The sequence below is a fragment of the Narcine bancroftii genome, chromosome 8 (assembly GCF_036971445.1).
Source record: "Narcine bancroftii isolate sNarBan1 chromosome 8, sNarBan1.hap1, whole genome shotgun sequence".
In the NCBI taxonomy this organism is placed as follows: domain Eukaryota; kingdom Metazoa; phylum Chordata; class Chondrichthyes; order Torpediniformes; family Narcinidae; genus Narcine; species Narcine bancroftii.
The window spans coordinates 9,339,205-9,365,991 of record NC_091476.1 but is presented as its reverse complement, the minus strand read 5'-3'; the positions used below and the strand labels follow the sequence as shown (position 1 = coordinate 9,365,991).

General features: G+C 42.5%; 1 protein-coding gene across 13 annotated transcripts in view; it reads right to left on the bottom strand.

Moving 5' to 3' along the window:
* The window catches only part of LOC138740343 (serine/threonine-protein kinase PAK 3), a 201,864-nt gene that overhangs the window by 51,572 nt on the left and 123,505 nt on the right, over nucleotides 1-26,787 (bottom strand). For all 13 annotated transcript variants that reach the window (XM_069892854.1, XM_069892851.1, XM_069892861.1 and 10 more), the window contains 2 exons: nucleotides 14,066-14,166; nucleotides 2,188-2,341 (listed from right to left, as the gene is read on the bottom strand). In XM_069892854.1, coding sequence (XP_069748955.1) covers nucleotides 2,188-2,341; nucleotides 14,066-14,166 — 255 coding nt within the window. The remainder of the gene's footprint in view (nucleotides 1-2,187; nucleotides 2,342-14,065; nucleotides 14,167-26,787) is intronic.

Sequence of the window (26,787 nt, the reverse complement as noted above, 5' to 3'; positions counted from 1 at the left end):
AGAAAAATTGCCAATCTGTTCATAAATATTGTTAATTTTTTTTCCTCCAACAAAATTCTCCCCCAGTATCAAAAGCATCTTTCAGTCCATAGACATACACTCCAGGCCGGCAAGGACAGAAGTTCCCCAAGAAAATCTGACATTTGATTATTTCCTACATTTATATACAACTCACGATTATGCACCACTTCTACTGCATGAAGTGGTCTTGGAGTATAATTTAGAGCTAAGCACATTTACCTTGGTCACACGTTCATAAATACCAAGTACCTTCAATTATCCAAAAGACAGAGAGACAGAGGACATGCATAAGCATCATTGTCTGATGAGAACTGCTTGGATAGGACTGTTTGTAATACTGCAAACTATCACTAGGATTTGCAGAAACTATCATTTAATACATACTCTGTTGCAATATGCACAGAGTTTTAATTAATGTGGCAATTAAAATTGCATACCATCCCATAGAATGAGCCAAAACATAACCATTTCCTGAAACAATCCTCTTCATCTATTGGGAAACAATTGTGAGAAGCCTCCAAAGAAACTGACATCTCTGCTGAACACTTCCTTCCTCATCTCCCCATCTTATTTTACTTTCTTTCTCCTTCCACCCTCATACTTCCTTATTCTTCAGCATCATTCCCCTTTCTTTCACTCTTCTGAACACTTGTTTGCACATTTCTTCTAGTCTTCTTTACTTTCCCCTCCCTAATTCTTCCTTTCTTCTTGTTGAATGTTTCCTCGTCACCTACTTTCCCTGCATTCTCCATCTTTGCTCACTGTTCTCATCTCTCTCTCTCTTTTGCATCATTCATTTCCTTAGTTCCTTGCCTCAGCCCAAGATCCTTTTCCAATTGTCACCCTGACTTGTTCTCCTTTGAGTCAGTACTGCATATACTTGTGTAATAGTCAAGTTCTGGGGACCAATTTTTCAGGTCAATTTGATAGGGTCCACTTGGTTAAAATGGATAATACTTTTAACGGTGGTAAATTCCTGCACTGTTCAAGGCATCAGGAGCTCAGATGGCCAGGACTGGGTGCTAAGTCCGTGCTCGGGGTGTCGGAAGCTCTGACAGGCGGGCGGCCAGGGTGTGGATCTGCAGTCGGGGTGTCGGAAACCCTGATGGGTGGGCAGTTGGGGTGTCAGGAGCTCGGACTGGCAGGCAGCCAGGGCAAGGATCCGTAGTCGGGGCACTGGGGGTGGGTGGGTGGCCAGGGCAAAGATCCACGGTCAAGGCATCGGGAGCTCGGATGGGCAGACAGCCGAGGCTAGAGTTTGTGGTTAGGGCCAAAAATAAGTGAGGTGGGGGGGTGGGAATTTGACTTTTACATAGGAAATATGGTAAATACAAGATTTTTGGGCTGAAAAAATTAGGTGGGTCGACTTTTACACAGGATCAACGATTACACATGTATATTCAGTAATTCCTTCATCCCTCTCCACTTCATCCTGAATGCCCATCTTTCTCCACTGACCTCACACTGACCCCTCTCATCTACCTAATTTCTTCCTTGGTCCAATTCACTATTTTTACACTGGTCTTGCTCATTTTTAAAAAAAGTGTCTTGGTTTTGAGTTCTTGTGTAACTGGAGCAATTGGCTATGATAGGTAACATTTTAATACAAGCTCTTAAAATAACAGAATTATTTGCTAGATTTTTAGAGAAAACCCACTAATGGGATGGAAATTGGTTCTCCATTGCTTGTATTAAAATTGTATGCCCTCTCTACTCAGCTTCTGAAATCCAGTTCCATTGCAGTCAATAAATCTGAATCTGAATCAGCATCCATATATTGTATATAGCTTGTGTGACAGAGGATACATTCATGTTCCATTATGTTGACAATAGTTTTGCAGACTATTTCAGATTCTTAGGTGTGGGGCTTAAATTTGTCCACCCCCCACCCCCACACCACACAGCCTTTCCACTGTGATTACATTTGGCACAATAGTCACTCAACCAAAAAAAAACTGATTTAGGTTTAGTTCAATAGGTTACGGTGATTGGTTAAATTAAAATCATATCAAAATTACATGCAAACTGTATTTGACAATGAATTTTATGACTGAGTTTTCAATCTTAAAGGTGCTGCAGGCATTTTAATTTGTACATTCAAAATCTCAGCCTGGCATACGACGTTATTCTGAGGGCTTTTACAGAAGAGAGATTATAAATGCTTACCTCCAGAGGAGAAGCTCATATATTTCTGATTATTGACAGTCTCTTTGGAATCATAGAATTTCAGGACATCTAGGACGGCCTGAGGGTTTTTCTTTTGCTCCAGTTTAGTGATGTTGGATGTTTGAAGGAGTCTTGCCCATTGTTCAGGAATGCCCTAGATAAGAGACAAAACTGAAACTCACTGTATGGACAAAAATCAAAAATACATTTAACAAACTCACCAGATGCTGAGAAACATGCAGATGTTTCAATCATTCAGTAAGCTCGCAAGATGGATACTGTGTCTGCTTCCATCACAGACCACATTTTATTTAAATGTATTGATTGATTGATGAAAATAAGGAATAACCTTGTATTCTGTCAGAATGGAGATAGCTCAGAGGAGCATTAGAGGAACTACAGACAAGTATGATACCAAGCAGCTTGACACAGGCAGAAGATTCTCCAGCGCACTCCCACTCCAAATTCTGTGACGTCTTGACCCAATTCTCCTTTGTGCAACTATTCAAATGGGAGTCACTCAGAAAGAACTTGGCTTCATCACGATTTCATAAAGTCTGTGCCATTGGGAGCTGCAATTAGAAATAAGCAGAGGCTGGGTTGCCAAAGCAACAGCTTCCAGTTGCAGTAATACATAAACTAACCATGGAGGCAATGGTTCACCAGGTTGATTCTGGAGATGAGAAGAGGTTGAGTCATTGAGACTCTACGCCTTGGAATCCAGAAGAATGAGAAGGAATCTTATAGAAACCTATAAAACTATTAAAAAATGGAGACAAGATAAAAGCAGGAACTTTGCTTCCAATAGTAGGTGGAACTAAAGGACAATTTTAAGATTCAGAGGAGTAATTTTAGGACTGAGGTAACGAGGAACTGCTTTTCCCAGGAGAAGAATTAATCTGTGGCATCTCTGCCCAAGGAAGCAGTGGAGGCCACCCCATATTATATATATATATATATACTGTAAGCCCAGATAGAATTTTTTTTTGTGGTAGGGGAATAAAGGGTAATGGGGAAAAGACAGGTAGTTGATCATAGTAAAGACATGAATGCTGGAAGAACTCAGCAGGTCGCACAGAGTCCATAGGAGGTAACAATGTTTGGGGCCTGAGCCTTTCCTCAAGGTGTGAGCAAAAATAAAACAGACATCTCTCTATCGAAAGATGGGCAGAAAAAAAAATGGTGTGGGAGGAACACAGACAAAAGGTATTTATTGGATATGACAATGGGACAGGAGAGAGGAAAGGTGAGAATCAATTGGGTGGTGGGGTAGTTTTTGGCTCTGCGAAAGGAAAAAGAGAGAGAGAGAGAGCGCGCATGTGCATGCAAAAGAGCAAGCGCGAAAGACAGATCTAAAGGAAACTAGAGAAGTCGATGTTAATGCTGTCCAGGTGGAGGATGCACAGACAGAAAATGAGGTGCTGTTCTTCCAATCTGCGTGTGGTTTCAGTCTGGCAGATATGTTGACAAGGGAATGGGGTGGGGAATTAAATGGGGTGATCCACATTATTGTGGTAGATGGATTAGAGATTCGCTACAAAGCAATCTCCCAGTCTGCATTCAGCCTGTCTGTTGTAGAGGAGACCACAACAGGAGCACTGAGTGCAGTAGATGACCCCTGGAAGTTCAAGTGTTGCTTCACTTGCCCCATAGGATGGTGAGGAAGGATGAGGGGTCCACGTGGAGCACCTGCTGCGGTCACAGGGTTAGGGGACAAGGGGTGATTGGTGGGAAGGGAGGAGGGGACGAGGGAGACATGGAAGGAGAGGTCCCTGCAGAAGGTGGAGAGGGGAATATGTGTCTGGTGGTGGGATCACATAGTAGGTGGGAGAAATAGTGAGGATATGTTGGATGCAGAGGCTGTTGTGGTGGTAGGTGAGGTCAAAGGGGACCCTGTCCTTGTTGCACGTGGGGGAGGAGGGGGCCAAGGCAGATATAGCCATGATCTTGGTAAATGATAGGAGCAGACTTACTGGGTCAGATAGTCTACCCCTGCTCCTCACTCCTCTATTCCTGTGAAATTCGTACATATTGACAAAATCAGTGGGAGCTGCACCTTGCACGATTTCAGTAATACTAACTGCATTATGCACATGTTAGTCATTGAGAATTAAGTTTCTCTCAAAGTACCTCCAAAATAAAAACTGGTCATTTGGAAAAGTAGATCCAATTTGTCAAAACATGCTAAGCAATAACTTTAACAGAGCATGGAGATCCCAGTCCTGCCTGGAATGCCTTACCTGGGATGGTGGTGGAAGCTGATACATTAGGGGCATTTAAGAGACTCTTAGACAAACACATGGATGAAAGAAAAATAGAGGGTTATGAGGTAGGAAGGGTTTCGTTTTTTTTGGTAGGAATATCTTGGTCAGCAAAACATTGAGGATCGAAGGGCCTGTACTGTGCTCTAATGTTCTAGGCTCTGGAATTCATGGGGGGAAATTAGCTGATCATTGCCTCAAAAGCAACATTGATAATTTGACTTTGTGGACAACACAAGGTCAGGAAGGGCTTTGAGCATTGAAAGCCTGATGATTTTTAGGAACACATCATCAGTTCCAGCAAATGAAGGAAAAATCAATTGCTTTCGGAATCTTTCTGCACCAAAAGGACCAGGCAGAAACTCTGCCTCCAATCGTCTCCTCTTCAGAAAGAGAATACCTGAGAAGGTAACCCTTGCATCCAGTCATCATCTAAAAGGGGAACAGAATGACACTGCACCAGCTTCAGTCTACCAGGAGAATCAAGAAGGGTTCAAACACACATGCCCAGAAAATATTAAAAAGCAGGTCCCCCTGGTGTATCTTGGTGCTGAAACAGTCCCTGTACAAAGCAAAGGTGAACTCCAATTTTCAGGCAGCAGAGATTTCCCTCCAACAAACATTTTCACCAGGAACAATTTTATCCATATTTTGTGAAGGGAGTTAAAAATAAATACTCACAAGAGCTGCCCAACTCAAATTTCCCTTCCACCTCCTACCTTCACCTAGAAGCATGCTTTTTAAAAAAATGTAACCGCATTTGGCTCCAAACTGGAATTCAGCTTTGGAAACACCAGATACATCTAATTTCTGTCACTGATCTCAGAACTTTGCTTCTGTGGTGTTGTCAATTACTAAGGGTACCTGGGTTCAAACCTGACCCCCAGTACTGTGTGTGTGGAGTTTGGATAGTCTCCCTGTAACTGGGTGGATATGCTCTGGCCTCCTCGCACTTCCCAAAGACGTTAACTGGTCACTGTAAATTGTCCTGAGTGAGTGGACAACTAGGAATTGATAAGAAAGTGGGGATTAGAGTAATGGGGAGTCAAAAGGCAGCATAGATTCAAGGGTCAGAAGGCCAGTTTTCATGCCTTTCTGCTATTAATCATAGTCACAAGATGGAGGTCAGTAACCACCTCAATGTTAGGGTGATCAGTTTAGCTGCTGTGAACCCTTCAATAACCTAATAGATGTCACTTCTCATATTCAACTCAATGGACGTCAGCTCTAGTCCCCCTGTGTAGTTCAGTGACAGGGGAACAATGATTTTAATCAAAGCCATGCATCATGAACAAAAGTGCCCTGTATTCCAGGAAACTGTGCAGATCTGCAAAAGGCGGCACATGATCAGCTTCCAGGGGACATGCAGGCCAGTAACAAAAAAATAGACTGGAGTGAGATCATTTACCATCGTATCAATGACCAGGAAGACAGAAATGGCAGCACTTTATTGTTAACGCACTCATTGCCTTGCACTCTTGTGTTTTATTCTTCTCTTTTCAGGAAATGGCTGGCATAAATCTTCCTTTCAATTCTGTGGTCAACAAACACACAAACTCGCATCCAGTGAAGACTTGTGATCCTGCTGAAGGGTATAGTTCCTACAGAGGGCGTGTAGCGAAGAAGCACCAGATTGGTTCCTTGGATGGTGGTCACATCGCAAATAGGCTAGGCTTCCATTCTCCAAAGTTTAGACGAAGAAGAAGTGCATCATTGAAGCACATGATAAGCTCGACAGGATAGATAGGGGAGGATATTTGACTCAGCAATGGAGTGTTGAACCAGTGAGTACCATCACAAAAATCAAAGTGGGAGGGGGCATTTAAGAAATTTCCTCAAAGGGTACATCTTTGGAATTACCTACCGCAGTCTTTGGAATTATCTACCGCGGAACACTGCAGACATTCAGCCATTACCCGTGTTCAAAGCAGAGATCAACAGATTGCTGGTGTTAAAGGAATCAAGGGATACAGTTATGAAGCAAAAAAAAAGGGTGCTGAGGAATTCTTTTTGAATGGTGGAACACATTCAAAGAGCCGAGTGGTCAATCTCGTCCATTTTCTTGAATTCTAATCAAGGCAACCTTAATGATTTAAAGCAGTTACACACTGATCAGCAGATATTATTTTATTTTTAAAAGTGCAATATGTTTGCTTTAAAATCCAAGCACAATAGTTTCATCTTCTCAAAGGAACAATACCATTTCATTAAATAGATCAGCAAAAGTCCTAATCATTTCTAAAACAGCCTGATAGACTCCACTCTGTTTTACCTTTGAATGAAATGCCTTCCACTGTTTTGGAAAATCTCCCTACTGCTCTGTGGAAAGACCAGGATGGAATTTTATGGAAGGACATGGATTACCGTGCATGAATACAATCACAAAGTAAACTTTTCTAAATTTGTTTATAATGGAAACAAGGATTTTTTTTAAAAGAAAAGTTGAGGAATACAGACCTAAAGTCATTTCCCCTGCAACACTGCCTTAATGAAGAAAAAGTCATCTGCTCGAGCTCGGCAACTGAGCAGCATCAGTGTGAAGAAAAAGAAGGAATGATGGGTCAGGTCCTGGTCTTGATGAAATGTCAGCCATTCTTTCTCCCACTGGTACTCTTTAACATACTGACTTCCTCCAGCAGTTTGTTTTTTTTGCCTCATTATGGTATTCCTGAGAAAATTCCCCATGTTATTCTGAGGAGTGCTGCTCATTGACCATACCTTGGATAGGTTCCTTTATTTGTTGTTTTTAATTTCAACCTCCCCCAAGATCATTTCTGCTCTCCCAAAAATTCCTATCTGATCCCCAATTCTGCCTTTCCGACATTAAAGTTGAGTCTGCTCAGGACTCCAAACCTCTGATCGGATCCTTCCTTCTATGATCTGACAAAGGGAGTGGGGAGGAGCAAATGGATCTGGGAGTACTTGTTCACCGGTCACTGAAGACTAGCATGCAGTTTCAGAAAGCTGTGAAGAAGGCTAATGGCATGTTGGCTTTCATAAAGAGGGGATTGGAGTATAGGAACAGAGACGCCCTTCTGCAGTTGTACAGGGCCCTGGTGAGACCCCACCTGGAGTATTGCATCCAGTTCTGGTCTCCAATTTTGAGGAAGGACATACTAGCTATAGAGGGTGTGCAGCGCAGATTTACAAGGTTAGTTCCGGGGATGGCGGGGTTGACATATGCTGAAAGGCTAGAAAAACTGGACTTGTATCCGATGGAGTTTAGAAGGATGAGGGGGGACATGATTGAGGTATACGAAATCATCAGGGGGATAGACAGGGTGAAGTCGGATTACTTGTTCCCAATGATGGGGGAGACGAGGACTAGAGGGCATAGTTTAAGAATACAGGGAGGGCCCTTTAGGACGGAGATGAGAAAATATTTTTTTACCCAGAGAAGTGTGAATCTGTGGAATGCTCTGCCACAGAGGGTGGTAGAGGCAGATTCGCTGATTATGTTCAAAAGAGAGTTAGATAGGACTCTAGTGGGCAAAGGAGTTAAGGGTTATGGGGATAAGGCTGGAAAGGGGTACTGATGGTAGTGATCAGCCATGATCTGTAAAATGGTGGTGCTGGCTCGACGGGCCGAAGGGCCTACTCCAGCTCCTATTGTCTATTAATTCCTCAATCAGTGCTCCATCCACACTCCCAATTCTGACTACATCCCTGATCAGTATCCTGACCTCAGCTTCTTTTTTTCTTCAAATGGCACGCAACTTCCTATTGTGAGTATCTCAATTTTGTCCCAATTATGAGCCCTTCAATCTACACCCCAAACATGACCTCAACAAAGCTAATGATCCATGCTCTAATGAGCCAACAAATTCCTCACACTCAACAATGGTGAAGTGTGTGGGGATCACTTCCTTGGGTCTGACACAATGGGCCTCAGACACAATTGCATTTTGCTCCAACATCCACAGCTTTTATGGGCACTCACTTATTCGGAACAGCAATGTAAATTACTACAGGTAGAAGCATTTGAGATCACACACCAACAAAAGACTATATGCTTTCCAAAAGCACCATCGGACAAAAATTGATATCAAAACACATTAATAGGATGCCCTTTGAAGAAAGCATAAATGATTGAAGAAGGATTTGCAGAACGAACGTCCATGGCAACTCATCACATTGGTTGTGATGGTGGAGAGAATAAATTCGTAAAGGCTGGAGGTTGTGGATGGGATTTTTAAACTCGAGGCTGGGAACAAGTTTGATATGCACACACGCAATGATGGAAGCCCTCATCGGAGGCAACAACATAGTGAGTACTTTAGGCTGAAGACCCAAGGTCAAATGTTTCTAGCTTTTCCCACTGTCCTTCCCCATCTAACTCTATCTGCCATTCATCTCTTCCTTCTCTGGTTCCACTCATCACCTGCCAGTTTTTGTCTCTACCTTCCCCTCCTCTGCCCCCCATTTTTATCTGTCTATCATTCCTCACCTCATATGATTTCACATATAATCCACCAGCCGCCAGCTTACCCCTCACTCTCAGCCTCAAATTGGCCATCCTCCCGTCAACGCTCTCAGTCCTGATGCAGGGTCACTGCCTGAAACTACTACAATCCCTTTGCCTCTATAGATGTTGCTCGATTTGCTGGGTTTCTCCAGCTGTTTGTACTCTGCTCCAGATTCTAGCATCTGCAGCCTCTTCTGTTTCTGGTATTTTCTGCTTTTATTTCAGATTTCCAGCATCTGTTTTTTTTCAAATTTCCATTGTTTACAAGTCACTGCAATTTCTTCCTTTATTCCAGATTAGACTTACTACAAAGCCCTTTTATAAAGACAGTTAATATAACCATATAACAATTACAGTATGGAAACAGACCATCTCAGCCCTTCTAGTCTGCACAGATTTAAGTGATCTCCTCTAGTCCCACCTACCTGCTCCCTGCCCATAACCCTCACATCCATACACTTATCCAACCTTCTCTTAAATGACAAAATTGACCCTGCTGCAACCACCTCTTCCAGAAGGTCATTCCACTCACGACCACTCTCTGTGAAGAAGATTCCTCTCATGTTACATCTAAACTTTTGTCCCCTAACCCTTAACGTATGACCCCTCATTACAATCTAACCTACCCTCAAGAGGAAGAGCCTATTCACATCTACTCTATCTATTCCCCTCATAATTTTAAATACCTCTATCAAATCCTCCCTCAACCTTCTGCACTCCAATGAATATAGACCCAGTCGACTTAATCTTTCTTTGTACTTTAGATTCTGCATTCCAGACAACATTTTAGTAAATCTTCTCTGTACCCTCTCTACCTTATTGATATCCTTCCTATAATTTGGGGACCAGAACTGCACACAGTATTCCAAATTTGGCCTCATCAATGCCTTGAACAGTCTCAACATCACCTCCCAGCTCCTATATTCTATGCTTTGATTTATAAAGGCCAGCATACCAAAAGCCTTCTTTACCACTCTATCTACATGTGAATCCACTTTCAAAGAACAATGAACCATTACTCCAAGATCCTTCTGTTCCTCCGCATTCCTCAATGCCCTCCCCTTCACTGCATACGTCCTGTTTTGATTATTCTTCCCAAAATGAAGCCCTTCACACTTATCGGCATTAAACTCTATAATGAAATAATTTGGGTGGCAAGGTTCGTATCATGGTTAGTGCAATGCTGTTATAGCACCAAATGTGTTGTCAGTAAGGAGTTTCTACATCCTCCCCATGCCTGCATGGGTTTCATCCGGGGTGCTCGTTTCCTCCCACCCTCCAAAACATATGGGATTACAGGTCAATAGGGTGTAATTTGGCGGCATGGATTCATGGGCCAGGAGGGCTTGTTACTGTGCTGCAATGTAGCAATCTTCACGTACCCATTCTGCGACATGATTTTCCAACTCTGGTCACCGAGTGATTCCTTTCCACAAAGAAAGTTGTCTTTTTGGTATTTTTCTTAAAGTCTCTTCTTTCTTCCTCCCGCCTCTTACCAACTTCTGATGCACATCAAATTTTCTTGCAGCAGCGCAGCTGTTAGTTTTCTTGACCATTTCTATCACTTTAAACCTCGCTTCATACTTTCACCGTGTGCTGCGTGGTTTCGATGGACACTCCGTGATAGTAATCACCTCCAGCCAATGCACAGCAGATCAAGCCGCGCAATCTACTGGATAGGGGGTTGGGGGGGGGGGGGGGGAACACATATGCGCCAGTCAAAGGCCAATGTCAGGCATCGCGATCTTTGGGGGATCGACTTGCATGGTGGTCAGTAGGTCAGCTCAGGCATCCAGAAAGGTCGACATACACCGGATATACTGTAAAACCCTTAAAATGAGGCTGAAAAAAGGGGGGGGGGGTGGGAAATGTTCAACTTATATGCCAAAATATACAGCATGTCCTTACAAAAATTTATACAATTGAAAAAGATACTTTCCACTTCTTGGATATCAAAAAGAAAAATAATGTCATAGTTTATGGTGCTGAGAAACAATTCTAATGTAATCCCAGTTGACTGAAAGCTTTTCTGATCTAATATTGGGTTTCATTATTATATGGTTTTAAAATTATATTAAAAAATCCACTCAGGTGTCAACATTTGGAAATCATTATTATTTACGGAGTATTATTTACTCAGCACACAAGTAAACTTGCACACACTGGAGGAAGCTCAAGAACTGTGGATGGTAGAATCTTGAGCAAACCAAGAGGTGGTGGAACGACTCAGCAGGTCAGGCAGCATCCGTGGAGAGAAATGGACAGTCAATTCTCCTAAAACACTGATACCATTTAGGAGACAGGGAGAAGTATATAGAGAGGCAGGCTCCAGCTAGAACATTGATGCAGAACAACCCAATCCACTTGGATCAGGGTAAAACACAGATACCATTATTTAAGTTAAAAATACAATGCTGGGGAAAAAACAGTCAGTCAAATAGCGAACTTTATATAGTAAAGGTAAAGATAAATAATCAACATCAAGATATGAGTAAAATGTAGGCAGGCATCTGAATAAAATGGTGGCAGGAAGGGGCACAGTCCCACAATCAAGAGGTTGTAGGTGGATAAGGAGGGAGGGCACCAAGGAGAGGGGGACAGCTCTGTTAATGGAGAAGGAAGGGGGGTGCAGATTTGCTGGAGGAAAGGAGACAAAGAGATGGGGAAGAGCAGGAGAACGGGGAGTGATCTTGCAGAAACTGATATTAATGCCATCCAGTTGGAGAGCGTCCCAGCTGGAATACGAGGTGTTGCTCCTCCAATGTACAGGTGACCCATCTACTTCAGGAAGCTCAGGGAGAAATTTCAGGGGCCCTGGCAGAGGTATTTGCATCACCAGCCACAGGTGAGGTCTGAGAAGATAGAACAATGGCAAATATAGCTCCTGTACTCAAGGGCTGCAAGGACAATTCAGAGAGCTACAGACTGGAAAACAATGTCGGCGATGAGGAAAAGTACTGGAGGAGAGGAGATTCTGAGAGACAGGATTTATCTACATTTTGAAAGGCAAGGTCCGATTAGGAATAGTCTGCAAAGCTTTGTACATGTGAAATTGTATTCCAAGCATCTAATCCACTCTTTCGAGGAGGCAAGCTCAAGGATTGACGAGGCAAGGTAGTCTACCTTGTATATAAACACGTGCAGTGTACGAAACCACTCCTTCAGTTTATTATTCACCACCCTTTGCACATTTTTCTCCATGTTGCCAGCATTTACATTTTTATCCTTTTCCTAATTTTCTGTCCTACCTTTAATTCCAGAAACTCCAATGGCCTCACCTGCTTCTCCTTAACTTTATCTGGTTAGTGAGTTTGCAGATGAAACCAAAATGGTGGAGAGTGAAGAATACCATCTAGGATTACAGCAGGGACTAGATCAACTGGGAAGGCAGACTAAGAAGTGGCACATGGAATTAACTTGCAAGGGGTGGCATTTTTGGGAAGTCAAAGCAGGACTTACACTATGTTGTAAAACAGAGAGATCTTGGCGTATAAGCACACAGTTCCCTCAAATTGGTGACACAGATCGACCAGGTGGTGAAAAGGCACAAAGCTTGCCTTCATCAGTCAGGGTCCTATGGACAGGTCCAACGGTTATAACTGTAGAAGAGTTGGTTAGACTTCAGTTCTGGGAGCCCAGCTGGAGTAAAGACCTCATTGAACAGGAAAGGGTGCTGAAAAATTTTTTTTACTGGGCCTGAAAGGCTTTAGTTTTAAGGAGCGTTGAACTTGACTGAGGTTTTTTTTCCATTAAACATAGGAGGCTGAGGGGTGACCTTATGGGAGTTATACTAAATTATGAGGGGAAACAATATGCTGGACAGTCATACTCTTTTTCCTTGGATAAGAGAGTTTAAAGCTAGAGGGCATAAATTTAAGGTGAGCGGAGAAAAATTTGAAGGTGACCTGAAGGACATTTTTTTTTAAAAAGCACATGGAATAACCTGTCAGAGGATGGATGCAATAAGAACTTTTAAAAGACATTTAGGTGGGATACGAGGACAGGATAGAAAAGGTGTAGAAAGACAGGCAAGCAGGACTAGCTCAAGTAGGCAACTTGAGCAGCTTGGACGAGTTGGCGGAAGGGCTGTACAACTTCAAGACTCTAAAGAAAGAGGAATCAATGAGCATCACTGTGTACTGGAAGCAGCTGGAATTTCAGCAAGAGAAAGAAAGTGCTTGCTTTTACAAGGAAAGGCAGCAAAGTTATTCTTGTGCCCAACAATCCAATTAATGGTATTACAGTATATTCTCATTTTGTTAACAATCATTATTGAAATTTATAAGCAATGTTATATTAATGGAAAATACACAAATACCTAATTTAATGTTAAATTGAATAAATCACTGTAAATGCCAATTGTTTCCCCACTGCTAATTTTCCCCTAATGTTTACTTCATTACCAGCCCGTGACTGCTAGCAGTCCTCTGTTACCTCACCTCTACACTTATTCCGCAGTGTGGAAACAAAGGTATCAATGGCAGCAAACTAACTTGCTATGGAAGATCTCAAGTGGAGCCAAAAACCGTATCCCCTTGGCCAAAACAGATATGCAAATTCCTGCATGAGTGTGTGACCAGAGAACACACCCCAGAATCCAGCAATTGACAGTATTGTCTGTCTGCACAGCTGCGACAACTATCGACTGGTTCAACAGAGAGTGATCGCCGGGGCCTAAAGACTGAACTTCAATATCACTGTGGGGTGAAACAGGAATGTCGTGGCCCCAATGCTTTGCTATTTGATGAACCCATGGCTGATTACTTTCCTAAAATCTTCACTTCCATACACAACGGCCTTATTAATCTAGCTTGAAGATTGTGCACGATCTGTCCATGGAATAGAGGAACTTCAAAAAGTCACAACTCTGAAGAAATGTCACTCCACCTCGGTGTTCATTTCTGTACACTACCCCGAGTCTTGAACTTGTAGTTCTAGCATGCCTTCACGGAAAACCAAGCAGAAATTAAGAAATTATTTTAGAATTGCAGGGGGAGCTGCTTGATTAATGGGCTAATGTACTGCTAATTTGATCATACATGTAGAAATCCAAGCTGAAAAGATGTAGAAACACTTCAAAATGTTTGAAATCATTACACATTGTCTATCATCAAATGCTATTACAAGATCAATAATACAAGAGCTTACTCACTGTGAATTCCCCTGTAACTGCATCAAATCCTACATGAATTGTATGCTCAAAATCTGAAGGAAGAGAGATCTCTGGGCGTTCTTTTTCTTTTTTCTTGTTAGCTGGAAATAAGAAGAAAGAAAGAATTAGTTGTGGCAAAATCTGCATCTTTCAATAAGCTTTTACCAAGGTTGAAACCTAGTGCCTAGCTCACAGAAAAAAAAACATGAATTTTATGACAGCCGCATGGCTTCACCATCTTCCCAAGGACAAGTGAAGAACAATAGACACTGGTCTTGCCCGTGATACTCAAGTGCCATAAACGATTAAAAACAATCGAGCTATCTAACAACTTATTTACATCAGCCACGCAGCAGCAGTGTGCTTGGACTTCTACCATTCTTTAATAAAGAACTTTCATGGGTCAACATATCAAATAGCATCAAGAATTTGACCTATCTTAACTTCCTTTGTATCAGATAAATGGATTTTCTTCACAAGGCCTTGAAAGAAACCATCATTATGTGAGAGATGGGAAAATTGATCTAAAATTATGAACATGGAAAAAACTAAAGTTCATCAGTTAATGGCTGTAACCAGTACAAACAAGATAAGCTTGGGGCTTAGGATGCAGGAAAGCAGAGTCAGCACGATTAACATAAGAATCTTCTAGTCTTTGTGACAAGACCATAAGACTAAGATAAGGAATGGTAAGGTACAATAGAATGTAGGAAGTTGAGGTAGTCTGGATCAGTAAGGGTCTCCTAGCCCTGGACAGAAGTACCAAGTCATACATTTCTAATTAGCTAACCATACACAGATTTATACATATGAAATTAGCCAACCCTAGATAGAATGAGTCAACTCTGCATATCAAGAGACTGTAGCCCTGAGAATCAGGAAGGTGTGAATAAGGACAATAACATGAAGGGACACCGACAGGATACCCCCCCCTGGTCCTCCAAGTATACTGAAATTGCACGTAGGCAGGCAGGATTGCCTAATGCCAAACCTCTCCAGCAGGAGGCAGAAGAATGTAAGGGGGAGGGTATTCCTATACTGAAATCAACTGTATAAAAGTTGGGTGAGCCCCAGTGTATATGTGTATTCCCAGGGTAAGGGGAAGCACCCAACTTTGCATTGTTGTAGTAATAAATGTTCTTTGTTCTCAATTTTTGTCTCGAGCAATTTCTTTAAAGGTACTTTAATTTCTAACAAATGGGGGCTCGTCCGGGATCACACTCCCTCCACTGACAGAGTACCCCGATGACGAGAGTAGGTGCACCCCGGCTGATTCAGCTGGACTCACGGGCGACGGGTGGCTGGTCAGTGGAAGAAGCGAGTGATATCCGAGAAGAGGCATTGAGAACAAACGACGGAAGGAAGCGCACTAGAGCAGTACTACTAGAACTCGGTAAGAGTATTTTACTTGTTTATAAGCATGGGAATAATGGGTAGCAAGGAGGAGAGTCCTGGTACAGGATGTGAACACCAGATAGCTATGTACAGCCCGCTTGGGTTGATGTTATCTGAGTGGGGCACAGGAAAGACCCGTGGTAAAGAGAAACTGACAATGGTCAGGTATTGTTGTATTGAATGGGTTAAATACCCAGTTAAAGGGAGCTCCGTGTACTGGCCAAAATTCGGATCCGAGGATGAATGGATGTGTAAAGCTTTGAACCTATGGCTCTATCAAAACCAGAAAGACAATGTTGAGAGCAGGGAATATGCAGCCTGCTGGCTCAAGGGATCCATTGAACAGCTGGTTTTGAATGAGAAAGAATTCAGGGATAAGAGAGAGGAGGAACCTTTTGTCCCTGAATCACAGGGTTGGGATGTGTTACATTCCCTCCCTCCACCCTATGTTCCTCCTATGCCGGCTCCTATCTTTCCTTCCCCTCCTATGACCTACCCTTCTGCACCTTCCCCACCTCCCCCCCACCACTAGAGAAGAGAGAAGAGAGCAGGAGTGGTATGATAACTTGCTCACAAAGCACTCGATTACCACCTCTGTTGACAGGAGAGAGAGGTAACTTTAATTCAGAACAGCGTGAGACTCTTCAGGAAGAAAGGGCAGAACCCTTTGATTCATTTCCCAGGGAGCAGGAACCCAAACCTAATAAGCCAGAAACCAATTGGATGAGACCACTGCGGGAAGTTCCCATGGGAGAGGGTCTCGGTTTCGTAAATGTGCCCCTGACCAGTACTGAAGTGCGTAACTTTAAGAAAGAACTGACCTCCCTGATAGAAGATCCCCAGGGATGTGCCGAACAGTTAGACCAATTTTTGGGACCAAATATATATACAATATGGGGGTCTCGACATAGAATCCCCAGCAGGGGAACAATTGGTACTAACAGGCTTTGTTACCAACTCAGCCCCAGACATTAGGAGAAAATTACAAAAGACAGAAAATTGGCATGAGCAGGGAATAACCCAGCTTCTACAGATCACACAAAAAGCATTTGTCCAGACATCTGAGGATAAGCAGAAAGCAAAGGCTAAAATTTTAATGCAAGCAGTTAAAGGAATAGTAGATGAGTAACATGAAAAAAGGCAGGGACTGTGTGCCAGCTCCTGAATGTTGGGAGAAGTGCAGGGAGTGGGAGAGTAGAGACCAGAGATAATTTCATAAATCACGACTTCCCACTTCAGTCACTGACCAATATTGATTAAAATTCATGCTAAAATTTAAATGTCATAAAGGATCGTTTTTCAATACTGTAGAATTAGCGAATTTAACTACCAGTTAATGTTTTAACCCCTAGATTCCAAGGGTTAAAACATTAATTCCAATTTATGAAATAAATTGTATTTAAATGTGATTTTGCACAGGGAGTACCTGAGAGTTGTGATGTTATAACATTTGCAGGGAGAAATGTTTGCGCAAATAGGGTGAGTTCGACACATCTTATTTTAAGTGTATGTAAGATAAAGAAAGGATCTGATGTGTAAAGTGGCTGGATCAGCCAGTTGAAGGGGGAGTGTGCATGTCCCTTTAAGTGCACTGTGGCACTTGAAATTGAGGCTTCAGGCTCTTGTCTTGCAGTTAGAGGTATTTCTTCTACACATTCAGCAGTCAAGGTCCGTGAGTTGAAAGATCACCCACCTCTGGAGAATAAAGATACCTCTGGGGATTCCTATGGGGATTCCTATAAGTTTAATCATTCATTTCTCTGGTGCATTTTCCTCTGGAGTGAAATTAATGCCTCAGCACAATTTCTCTGTATTGCCGCTGTTATTTAATTCATGATAACTTTCACCCATTCATCAGGTTTATATTTAAATCCGGTAGTGCGGAAGTTACATTGTAAATAATCACGGAGGTAAACCCTGCGCAACTGGATTCAGCTTAATGGAGAAATAAACCTGCGAACTGGTCTATGGTGGTGTGTGAGTACTGCAATAGGTGGAATATGATTTAAATTGGTGGCATAGTTCAGAACAATTGGGTGCATAAGAATAATAATATCATTAAGAACTCACAGATCTTGTACCAGATGCTATTCAGTACATCTTGACTTAAGGACTGGAGAAATTGGCATGTTAGAATGAGATTGGCATGGCACCAATATTTCTTGATTCAATAATGACTCCACAAGCTCCAGGATTCATGCAGCAAAACTTTTAAGTGGAATATAATAGAAACTAGCCTGTACTTAAATGATTGTGTGTGCAATCTTCATAAGAACATCTTTTAACTTTTTTTGGTGCCTGTTTTACAGACTGTTTTAAATAAGGCCAGCTCCTGTGAGCTGTGGCACAAGGCATTTTACTTAAGGCAGAACTAAAGGTTGAATATGTTTCAAGTTCTCTTGCAGAGGCTCTTGTGCTACAATGTCTGTTATGTACTCTAACAAATTGGAGGGTTGTGCCCCATACAGACAAGCAGCTCCAACTGCATTTTAATAAGGTCTAACATATTCAAAACCCATGCAAATATGGTTTGTGTTTCATTTTACAATTTTTACACTAACACAAAGGAAAGTCAGATTGTTATTCATTTTATTAAAATCTAGTGATTGGTTATATGTAAAAGCATGGCAAGAGGATCAACTAAAACCTGCCTGGGATGGTCCCTGCTGTGTACTTTTAATTACAGACACCGCAGTAAGAACAAGAGAGAAAGGCTGGACCCACATTCAAAGAATTAAACCAGCTTCTGAACCACAACATCACGACACACAGATTCAACCCTCAACCTGGCGTGCAGTTCCTCATCCTTCAGACCTGAAACTTACACTGCGCCGTGACAAAGTGCCGTAATGTTACATTTATTGTTGTATTTTTTAACTGTTTATTTTTTTAACTGTTTATTCATTTATTGGGGTATTGTTTGTTAACTGTTTATGTCACTTCATTACTCGCTATGTTTTAAGTCCTCCTGGAATAGGGGCAGCAGAGGTTACAATTGTGCTCCTTTAGAATGTAGACAGGGCATAGATTTAATGTATAGTCATAGTGGGATATGGGTTAACAAGGGATTCCAATACGGACCAGGGGAACTGAACAGCTTTAGTGGAGTACATCTAATTTGTATCTTAGCCTACACAGGTATTAAAGACAGGAGTTTTAAAGCGATAGCACAAAGGACATGGTGGGACAAAGACAGACAGAATGGTAGTCAGGATTGTACATGTCGCAGAGAGAGAGAGTTAATACATATGCTAATGTACACAGACAGGCTGCAACTCACAAGTTCAATGATACATATGCTAATGTTAGCAGACAAGCTGCAACACACAGTTAAATCACAAGAAACAATACCCCCCCAGCTTGGTCTCTTTTCATCACCCCGTGAAGGGGAGCACCAGTTACCAACAACGTGAGCTGCTTGACACTTTAATATCAGGCTCCAGACAACCTTCGGAGATCGCTGGCCCTAGGGTTCGGGGCTGAAGAGGACGTCAGATACTAGCCACAATTCAACGGAACCGCCTGACTACTGCTACTCGTTCGCTGCTGAAGGCAGCGTCTCTCACAGACTTTGTCGGGACGATGCTTACAAGGGTCGGGTGGTTGAGAGACACTGCTTCAATGTTTCAACGTGAATCTGCCCATGCCCATGTTCAGACGTGGCAACTTCGGACTGATGTGGGATGGACTGATGTGAGAACTGGAGCCTGATACTCGCAACCCAAATAAGCAGCTGGACTCGCTACTCTGACCTTCATGGTGCTCCCCTACCTAAAGACTTTACACAGAGACTACAATTCGGTTATTGACCAGCTGGGTAGAACGACGCCTTACACTTGAAAGATCAGTATTACTGATCTAAAAGAAAAGTGAGGAGAAGGGGGGGGGGGGGGATCAGTCACACTGACACTAGTAACCAAAGATCAGTAACACTGATCATGGTGAAAGATCAGTATTACTGATCTAAAAGAAAAGTGAGGATTGTGAGAGATGGGAAAATTGATCTAAAATTATGAACATGGAAGAAACTAAAGTTCATCAGTTAATGGCTGTAACCAGTACAAACAAGATAAGCTTGGGGCTTAGGATGCAGGAAAGCAGAGTCAGCACGATTAACATAAGAATCTTCTAGTCTTTGTGACAAGACCATAAGACTAAGATAAGGAATGGTAAGGTACAATAGAATGTAGGAAGTTGAGGTAGTCTGGATCAGATAAGGGTCTCCTAGCCCTGGACAGAAGTACCAAGTCATACATTTCTAATTAGCTAACCATACACAGATTTATACATATGAAATTAGCCAACCCTAGATAGAATGAGTCAACTCTGCATATCAAGAGACTGTAGCCCTGAGAATCAGGAAGGTGTGAATAAGGACAATAACATGAAGGGACACCGACAGGATACCCCCCCCTGGTCCTCCAAGTATACTGAAATTGCACATAGGCAGGCAGGATTGCCTAATGCCAAACCTCTCCAGCAGGAGGCAGAAGAATGTAAGGGGGAGGGTATTCCTATACTGAAATCAACTGTATAAAAGTTGGGTGAGCCCCAGTGTATGTGTGTATTCCCAGGGTAAGGGGAAGCACCCAACTTTGCATTGTTGTAGTAATAAATGTTCTTTGTTCTCGATTTTTGTCTCGAGCAATTTCTTTAAAGGTACTTTAATTTCTAACAATTAGAACATGGAACCTATTTACCATAAACATCACACAGTGCCAGCTCAGCTTCCACTTTGGGACAGGCAGAATGAAAGTGAATATGTCCCAATTGCAAAGAGTTCTTCCTGAATTTCCATGAGGCTCTCTGCAGGAAGATAATTAGTGGAATCAATTAGCTACTTGCATGGTTTCAAAGAATGTCAGTACAAGCACGTGGTCCCTAGTTCTGAAGGAATTCACCAAGGGAGTACGACTTGGCGGCTGGGGGGGGGGGGGGGGGTTGTGGGGGTAAACGACTCCCCAAATTTGGACATAACAATGGGAATACAATCTTTCTTTTAACTTCTATGTTGTGTGATTTGTGCTCACTGTGTATTGTCAATTGATAAAAAAAATACTTTTTTATTAGAAGTTGGTACCTGTGTTTTTATCTATGTAAAATTATAGGCAAATCAACCCCTCTGCTCCTCCACTTAACCAAAGAGTCCCAATAGACCCATGGAATTCACCATCTGGAAAGATAAGCTTCGAAATCAGGGCCTCTACTGACTTTCAAGAATTTTATGAAAGACCACAACTGCAACAGAAATGTCCATTCCTCCAACCAAGTAACGTGGCGCTATCTTTTATAATCTGTTATTGTTGCTTCCATTTATTTCTCAGAACTGGTGGTTAATTCAACGCCCGCGCTTATTGCCTGTACTCAAAAGCACTTGAGAAATTAGTGCTTAGCTGCCTTCTTGAGCCACTGAAGTCCTTCAGACGAAGCTACTCTCACAGAGCTGCAAGGCAGGGAGTTCCAGTTTCAGATGTAGTGACAATACAGTATTGGAGCTACGTTTCCAAGTCAAGCTGCTGTGTGATGTGGAAGGGATCCTGCAGACGATGCCACCGTCCTTGTCAAAAATGTTCAGTTTAAGTAAACGCTTTTGGGCGATTATGTCTGTGTAGATGGTACACAATGTAGCCATAGTGTAGTGGTGATCTTTAAAATTTAAACATACAGTACAGTAAAAGGCCCATACCACCCAATTAATCTACAACCCCGGTACCTTTTGAACGGTGGAAGAAAACTGGAGCACCCGGAGGAAGTCCACGCAGACGTGAGGAGAATGTACAAGCTCCTTACAGACAGCACCAGACTTGAAGCCCGGTTGAACTCTGGTCGTTAACAGCACTGTGCTACACTAACTGTGCCACTGCACCAATGAAGGGAATGCATGTTTAAGCTGGTGAACGTGGCATCAATCAAGCAGACTGGTTTGTCCTGGATGGTATCAAGTTGCTGGAGTGCTGTTGGAGTTGTACTCCTCTAGGCAAGTGTAGAGGCTTTTGTAAAGTGTGGCTTTTGATGGAAACACAATGGGGCATCTCTGGATGATATCCAGCCTCCAACCAACTCAGGGATGAATCCCCAGGATGCTGATGGTGAGGGATCCAGGCGAATTAAATTCTCTTGCTAGAGGGATTCGTGGCCTGACGCTTTTGCGGCTCAAATGCTGCTTGTGATGTCTCGGCCCATGCTCAAGCCTTGGAGCATACAGGTTTGGGTGCTACCTCTGGTTTGAAGCTCCAAAAGCCACTGAATGTGATGTAGTCATCAGCAAACATCCCACTTCTGACCCAGAAACTGTGTTGATGAAGCCACTGAGGGCGTTTACACCTGGGACACAGCTCAAAGGAATTCCACCAGTAGTATCCAAGGGCCGAGATGACGGACGTCCAATGCTGGTGAGTGGCAGAGTGGTGAAGCAGGTAGTGCCAATGTCTCACTTCTACAGCAACCAGTTTCAATTCTGATCCCCAGTACTAATAGCGAGGTGCTTGTGTGTTCAGGATTTATTGTCATGAACAATTCATGAAATTAGGCGTTTTTGCTACAGCAATCATATAAAACCATCTCACAACACTGCTATAAAAATAGCAGTGAAGAAGATCAAGCTAAAGTCTTTGGTTCATTGATTATTCAGGAATCTGATGGAAAACTATGCAATCCGTATTTTGCTGACATAAATTGGCCACAGTATATAACCCCATGGAGTATCTCAGGGTAGTCGAGACAAGAGGGACCAGGTTTATGGAAATAAATGGATCAATAGAATCATTTGGAAACTGGCTTTGACTAAATAGACTGAATGGTCTCCTTCTATTTGACAAGACCACAAGAAATAGAGATAGGCTACTCAGCCCATCAAGTCTGCATGAGCTGGTCCATTTTCCCACATCTCCACGACCCAGCCTTCACCCCATAAGCTTTGTTGCCCTGGCTAATCGAGAACCGATCAATCTCTCCCTTAAATATACCAAATGACGGCCTTTGCAACCTTCACAACTGTGGCAACAAATCCCACGGATTTACCATCCTCTGCCTAAAGGAGTTCCACTGCATCTCTATTCTAAGCGGACACCCTTCAATTCTGAAATTATAACTTCTTGCCCTAGATTCTCCTAATGTGGAAAGATATCTTTCTACATCTCCTCTTTCGCATCTTTCACCATTCAAAATGTTTCAATGAGATCTGCCCTCATTCTCCTAAATTCCAACAAGTACAGGTCAACAGGTGTCAAACACTCCTCACATGATCATCCTTTCATTCCAGGATCATTCTTGTGAACCTCCTCTGAACCTCTCCAATGTCCTTTCTTGAATGAGAAGCCCAAAATTACTCACAATACTCCAAGGGGTATCACCAGTGTCTTATAAAGCCTCAACATCACAACCCTGCTCTTATATTCTGTTCCTCTTGAATTAATGCTTGCATTTCATCAGCTTTCACCACTGACTCAAAATGCATGTTTACATCCTGCGTGAGGACTCCCAGATCCCTTTGCATCCGGGTATTTTCAATTTTCTCCCCATTTAGAAAATGGCCTGCCCATTTATTTTTTTCTATCGAAGTGCATGACCGTACACTTTCCGACATTATTTCATTTGCCACTTCTCTGCACATTCTCCAATCTGTCTGTCCTTCTGCAGCCTCCTTGTTTCCTCAACAGTACTTGCTCACCACCTAGCTTCGTATCATCTGCAAACTAGGCCACAAAGCCATTCATTCCATAATTTAATCATTAACATACAACGTGAAATGAAGCAGCCCCAACACCAACCCTTGTGGAACACTACAAGAAACTGGCAGCCAATGACATCAGTATGCTAGCATGTTTCCTGTTATACCATGGGGCCTTGTTGCGTAAACTCGTGAGTGGCACCTTGTCAAATGCCTTCTGAAATACACAACATCCACTGCATCTCCTTTATCTAGCCTGCTTGTCACTTCTTCAAAGAATTCCAAATAGGTTTGTTAAGCAAGATTTTCCCTCAAGGAAACCATGCTGGCTTTGACTCATCTTGTAATGTGCCTCCAGTTACTCCGTAATGTCATCCTTAACAACCAACTTTCCAACTACTGACGTCAACCTAACTGGATAATAATTTCCTTTTGCTGCCGCCCTCATGAACAGTGGAGTGACATTTGAGATATTTCAGCCCTCCAGGACCACACCAGAATCTACCGATTCCTGAAAGATTATTACCCATACCTCCACAGTCTTCTTCACTATTTCTTTCAGAATCTGAGGGTGCAATCCATCTGGTCCAGGTGACTTATCCACTCTTAGACCATTCAGCTTTTTGGGCACCTTCCCTCTCGAAATAGTAACTGCATTCACTTCCCATACCTGATACCCTTCGGTACACGGCACACTGCTAGTGTCTTCCACAGTGAAGTCTGATGCAAAATACTCATTAAGTTCCTCTGCCATCTCCTTGTCTCCATTATTTCTCCTCATTGTTTTGTGATCCTATATCTATTCACACCTACTTTTTTTTACTATCTATAATCAAAGAAGCTTTTCATATCATCTTTGATATTATTTCCTAGCCCACTTTCATCCTTCATTTCTTCCCTCCTTGTAAGTTTTTTTTAGCTACCTTCTGGACATTTTTATAAACTTCCCAATCCTCTATCTTCCCACTATTTTTTGCTTCCATGCATGCCCTCCCTTTTGCTTTTACATTGGCTTTGACTTGTTAGCCACAGTTGTGACATTTTTCCTTTAGAATATTCCCTTTTGGTTGGTATGCATTAATTCTACATCTTCCTCCATCCATTTAATGTTATTCCTTACCAACAGAATCAAGTTTATCTGCCGCTTCTTTTGATAGTCCTGTGTATCCTTGGACATTCGTTCACTGCGTGCATTTAAATACAAACCTTTAGCCCTGTATTTCTTACTTTTTGGACTCTGTGTCCATGTTGTGCTGCAAATCATCTAATGGCGCAATTTTATCCTGTCTGTCCTTCCACACAAATTCCCTACCAGCTGTCTCTGTATGTCAACTGCCTCTTCACTTTGGTTCCCACGCCCTTGAAAATTATCTAGTTAAACATCCCCTTCCCATTACCACCCACCCCAACCACCAACAACACCTCCCTGCTATGATATTGGTTCCCTTCCAGTTCAGATGTAACCTGTCCCACTTGTACAGGTCACCCCTTCCCCAATAAAGGATCCAAATATCCAAGAACATGAGACTCTGGCCCTTCCCTGCACCATCTCTTCAGCCATTCATGTCTGCACTATCTTCCTGCTCTGACATTCCCTAGCTCACGGCATCAAGAGTAATTTAAAGATGACCACTTTGGAGGTCCTGCCCTTCAGCCTCTTTCCTAACTCCCTAAACATACTTTGCAGAACCTCTAACCCACTCCTGCCTAGGTCTTCGATACCAATATGTACCACTACCTCTGGCTGCTCACCCTTTCCATTAAAAATATTCTGCAATGGCACCAAGACATCCTGGGCCCAAGCACCTGGGAGTATCTTATGCAGCCACAGAATCTCCTCTCTGTTCCCCAACTATCAAGTCCCACATAACTTTCGCTCTGTCTTCACCATTCCCTTCTGAAGCTTAGAGTCCACAACCGGTGGTCTCTAAGCTTCTTAGAGACTGGTCTGGTTGCTACCTTGCCAAGATAGGTCATCCCCCTCAACAGTATCCAAAGGGGTATAACTGTTGCTGAGGGGAATGGCCACAGGGATGCCCTTCACTCCTTGCCTACTCCCTTTACCTCTCCTGACTGTTACCCAGCTATCTTCCTCCTGCTTTCTCAGTGTGATTGCATCCCTGTAACTCCTGTCTATTACCCCATCAGCCTCCCAAATGATCCAGAACTCATCCAACTCCAGCTCCATTTCCCTAATCCAGTAAGTAAGGAGCTGCAGTTGGATGCACTTCTCACGGATGAATTGATAAGGGATAATGTTGGCTTCCCTGACTATTCACATTCTTCATGAGAAGCAGTGGCTGGCATCCACTGATGATTAAATAGGAAAAAGTTAGAAAAACTTGTCCTTTCCTTACCTCAACTCCTGAACCAGTATCTAAGCCTCTACTCTCTCAAGACAATGCCTCAAATTCCCACTCCTACACTGAGCTACTCACACTTGAACGTTCCATGCTTTTATTGGCAAGAGCTTATTTGCCAGTGGAGAAATTTAAACGAGACCCTTTATAAACTCTCCTCCTCTGGTTCACAGTCCTGCTCTCACAGTCCCAATGGGATAATAGGAATGCAACCCCATAAACGCAAACAGTAAAACCCCCAGTATCCAGCACCTATGGAGATTGGTAGATGTTGGATAAGTAAATTTGACTGTTGCTTGATATTGCATGTTGTGTGGATTGGCAAACTGACCACTAGGGAGTGCCAATTTTAAACGTTAGTACTTTGTACCTATTTATTTTCTGCAATTTCTTTTGCTGGTTGTTGAAATTCCAGATGACTAGGATTTTACTGTATTTTTATGCAAGATCTAACTCCAAACTATTGGAATACTGTCCTTGATGTTTACTGATTTAAAGACTTTTATTCAACATTTTGCTTTGAGCCTTGTGATTCTGCACTTAAAATTATAACATCTACGTGTTTAGCCTCCACTTTATTTCTAGGGCTAAACACCCTTCCCATAGCCATTCCCATTTTACAGCACCCCTCCAAACCAGTCTCAGTTACTAACTGTACATAGCTAACAAGGAAAGGCCTGACCACAGCCCTTTGCAATTTGAACACGAGCCCCAATATGCTCTTTGGGTACCCGTTCTGAGCAATCCAGTGTATGAAAATTAATTTGTAACAAATGAAATTTGAAGATCAAACAGGACAATGGAAATGTGCGTCAGCCAACTTCAGCAAAGCCACGTTCATGTATTACTGTGATTTTTGATGACTCGCTCAACCTGAAGCAATCACTTGTTGCTACCTGATCTGCTATTTCTGGAGGGTTAATTTGGTCTTGTTGACTACTGGCCCACAGTCCTTCAACTCGGATTGTGACTGCACATCTCTTTCTTCCTGTAAGAGGCTCCTTTTTTCTTAAAAGATACTCGTCAGGGTGGCACATTCTGCAAAATTTCATTTCATTCCATTCCTTTTATAAATAATGGCTCAATTAACAAACTATATTCAACTGTGGATGATAATTCATGGCAACATTAGCCACAGCACAATCCTGGCCATTTGAGTCTTCTGATATCAGATAGACCCCACCCCCCCACCCCAGGTACTAACTGCCCTATAAATCTGTGCATTCCACATCAAGGGAGGGGAAAGAATGATAAATCAATGCATAAAATGCATCAATTTGATACCTAACCAAACATCT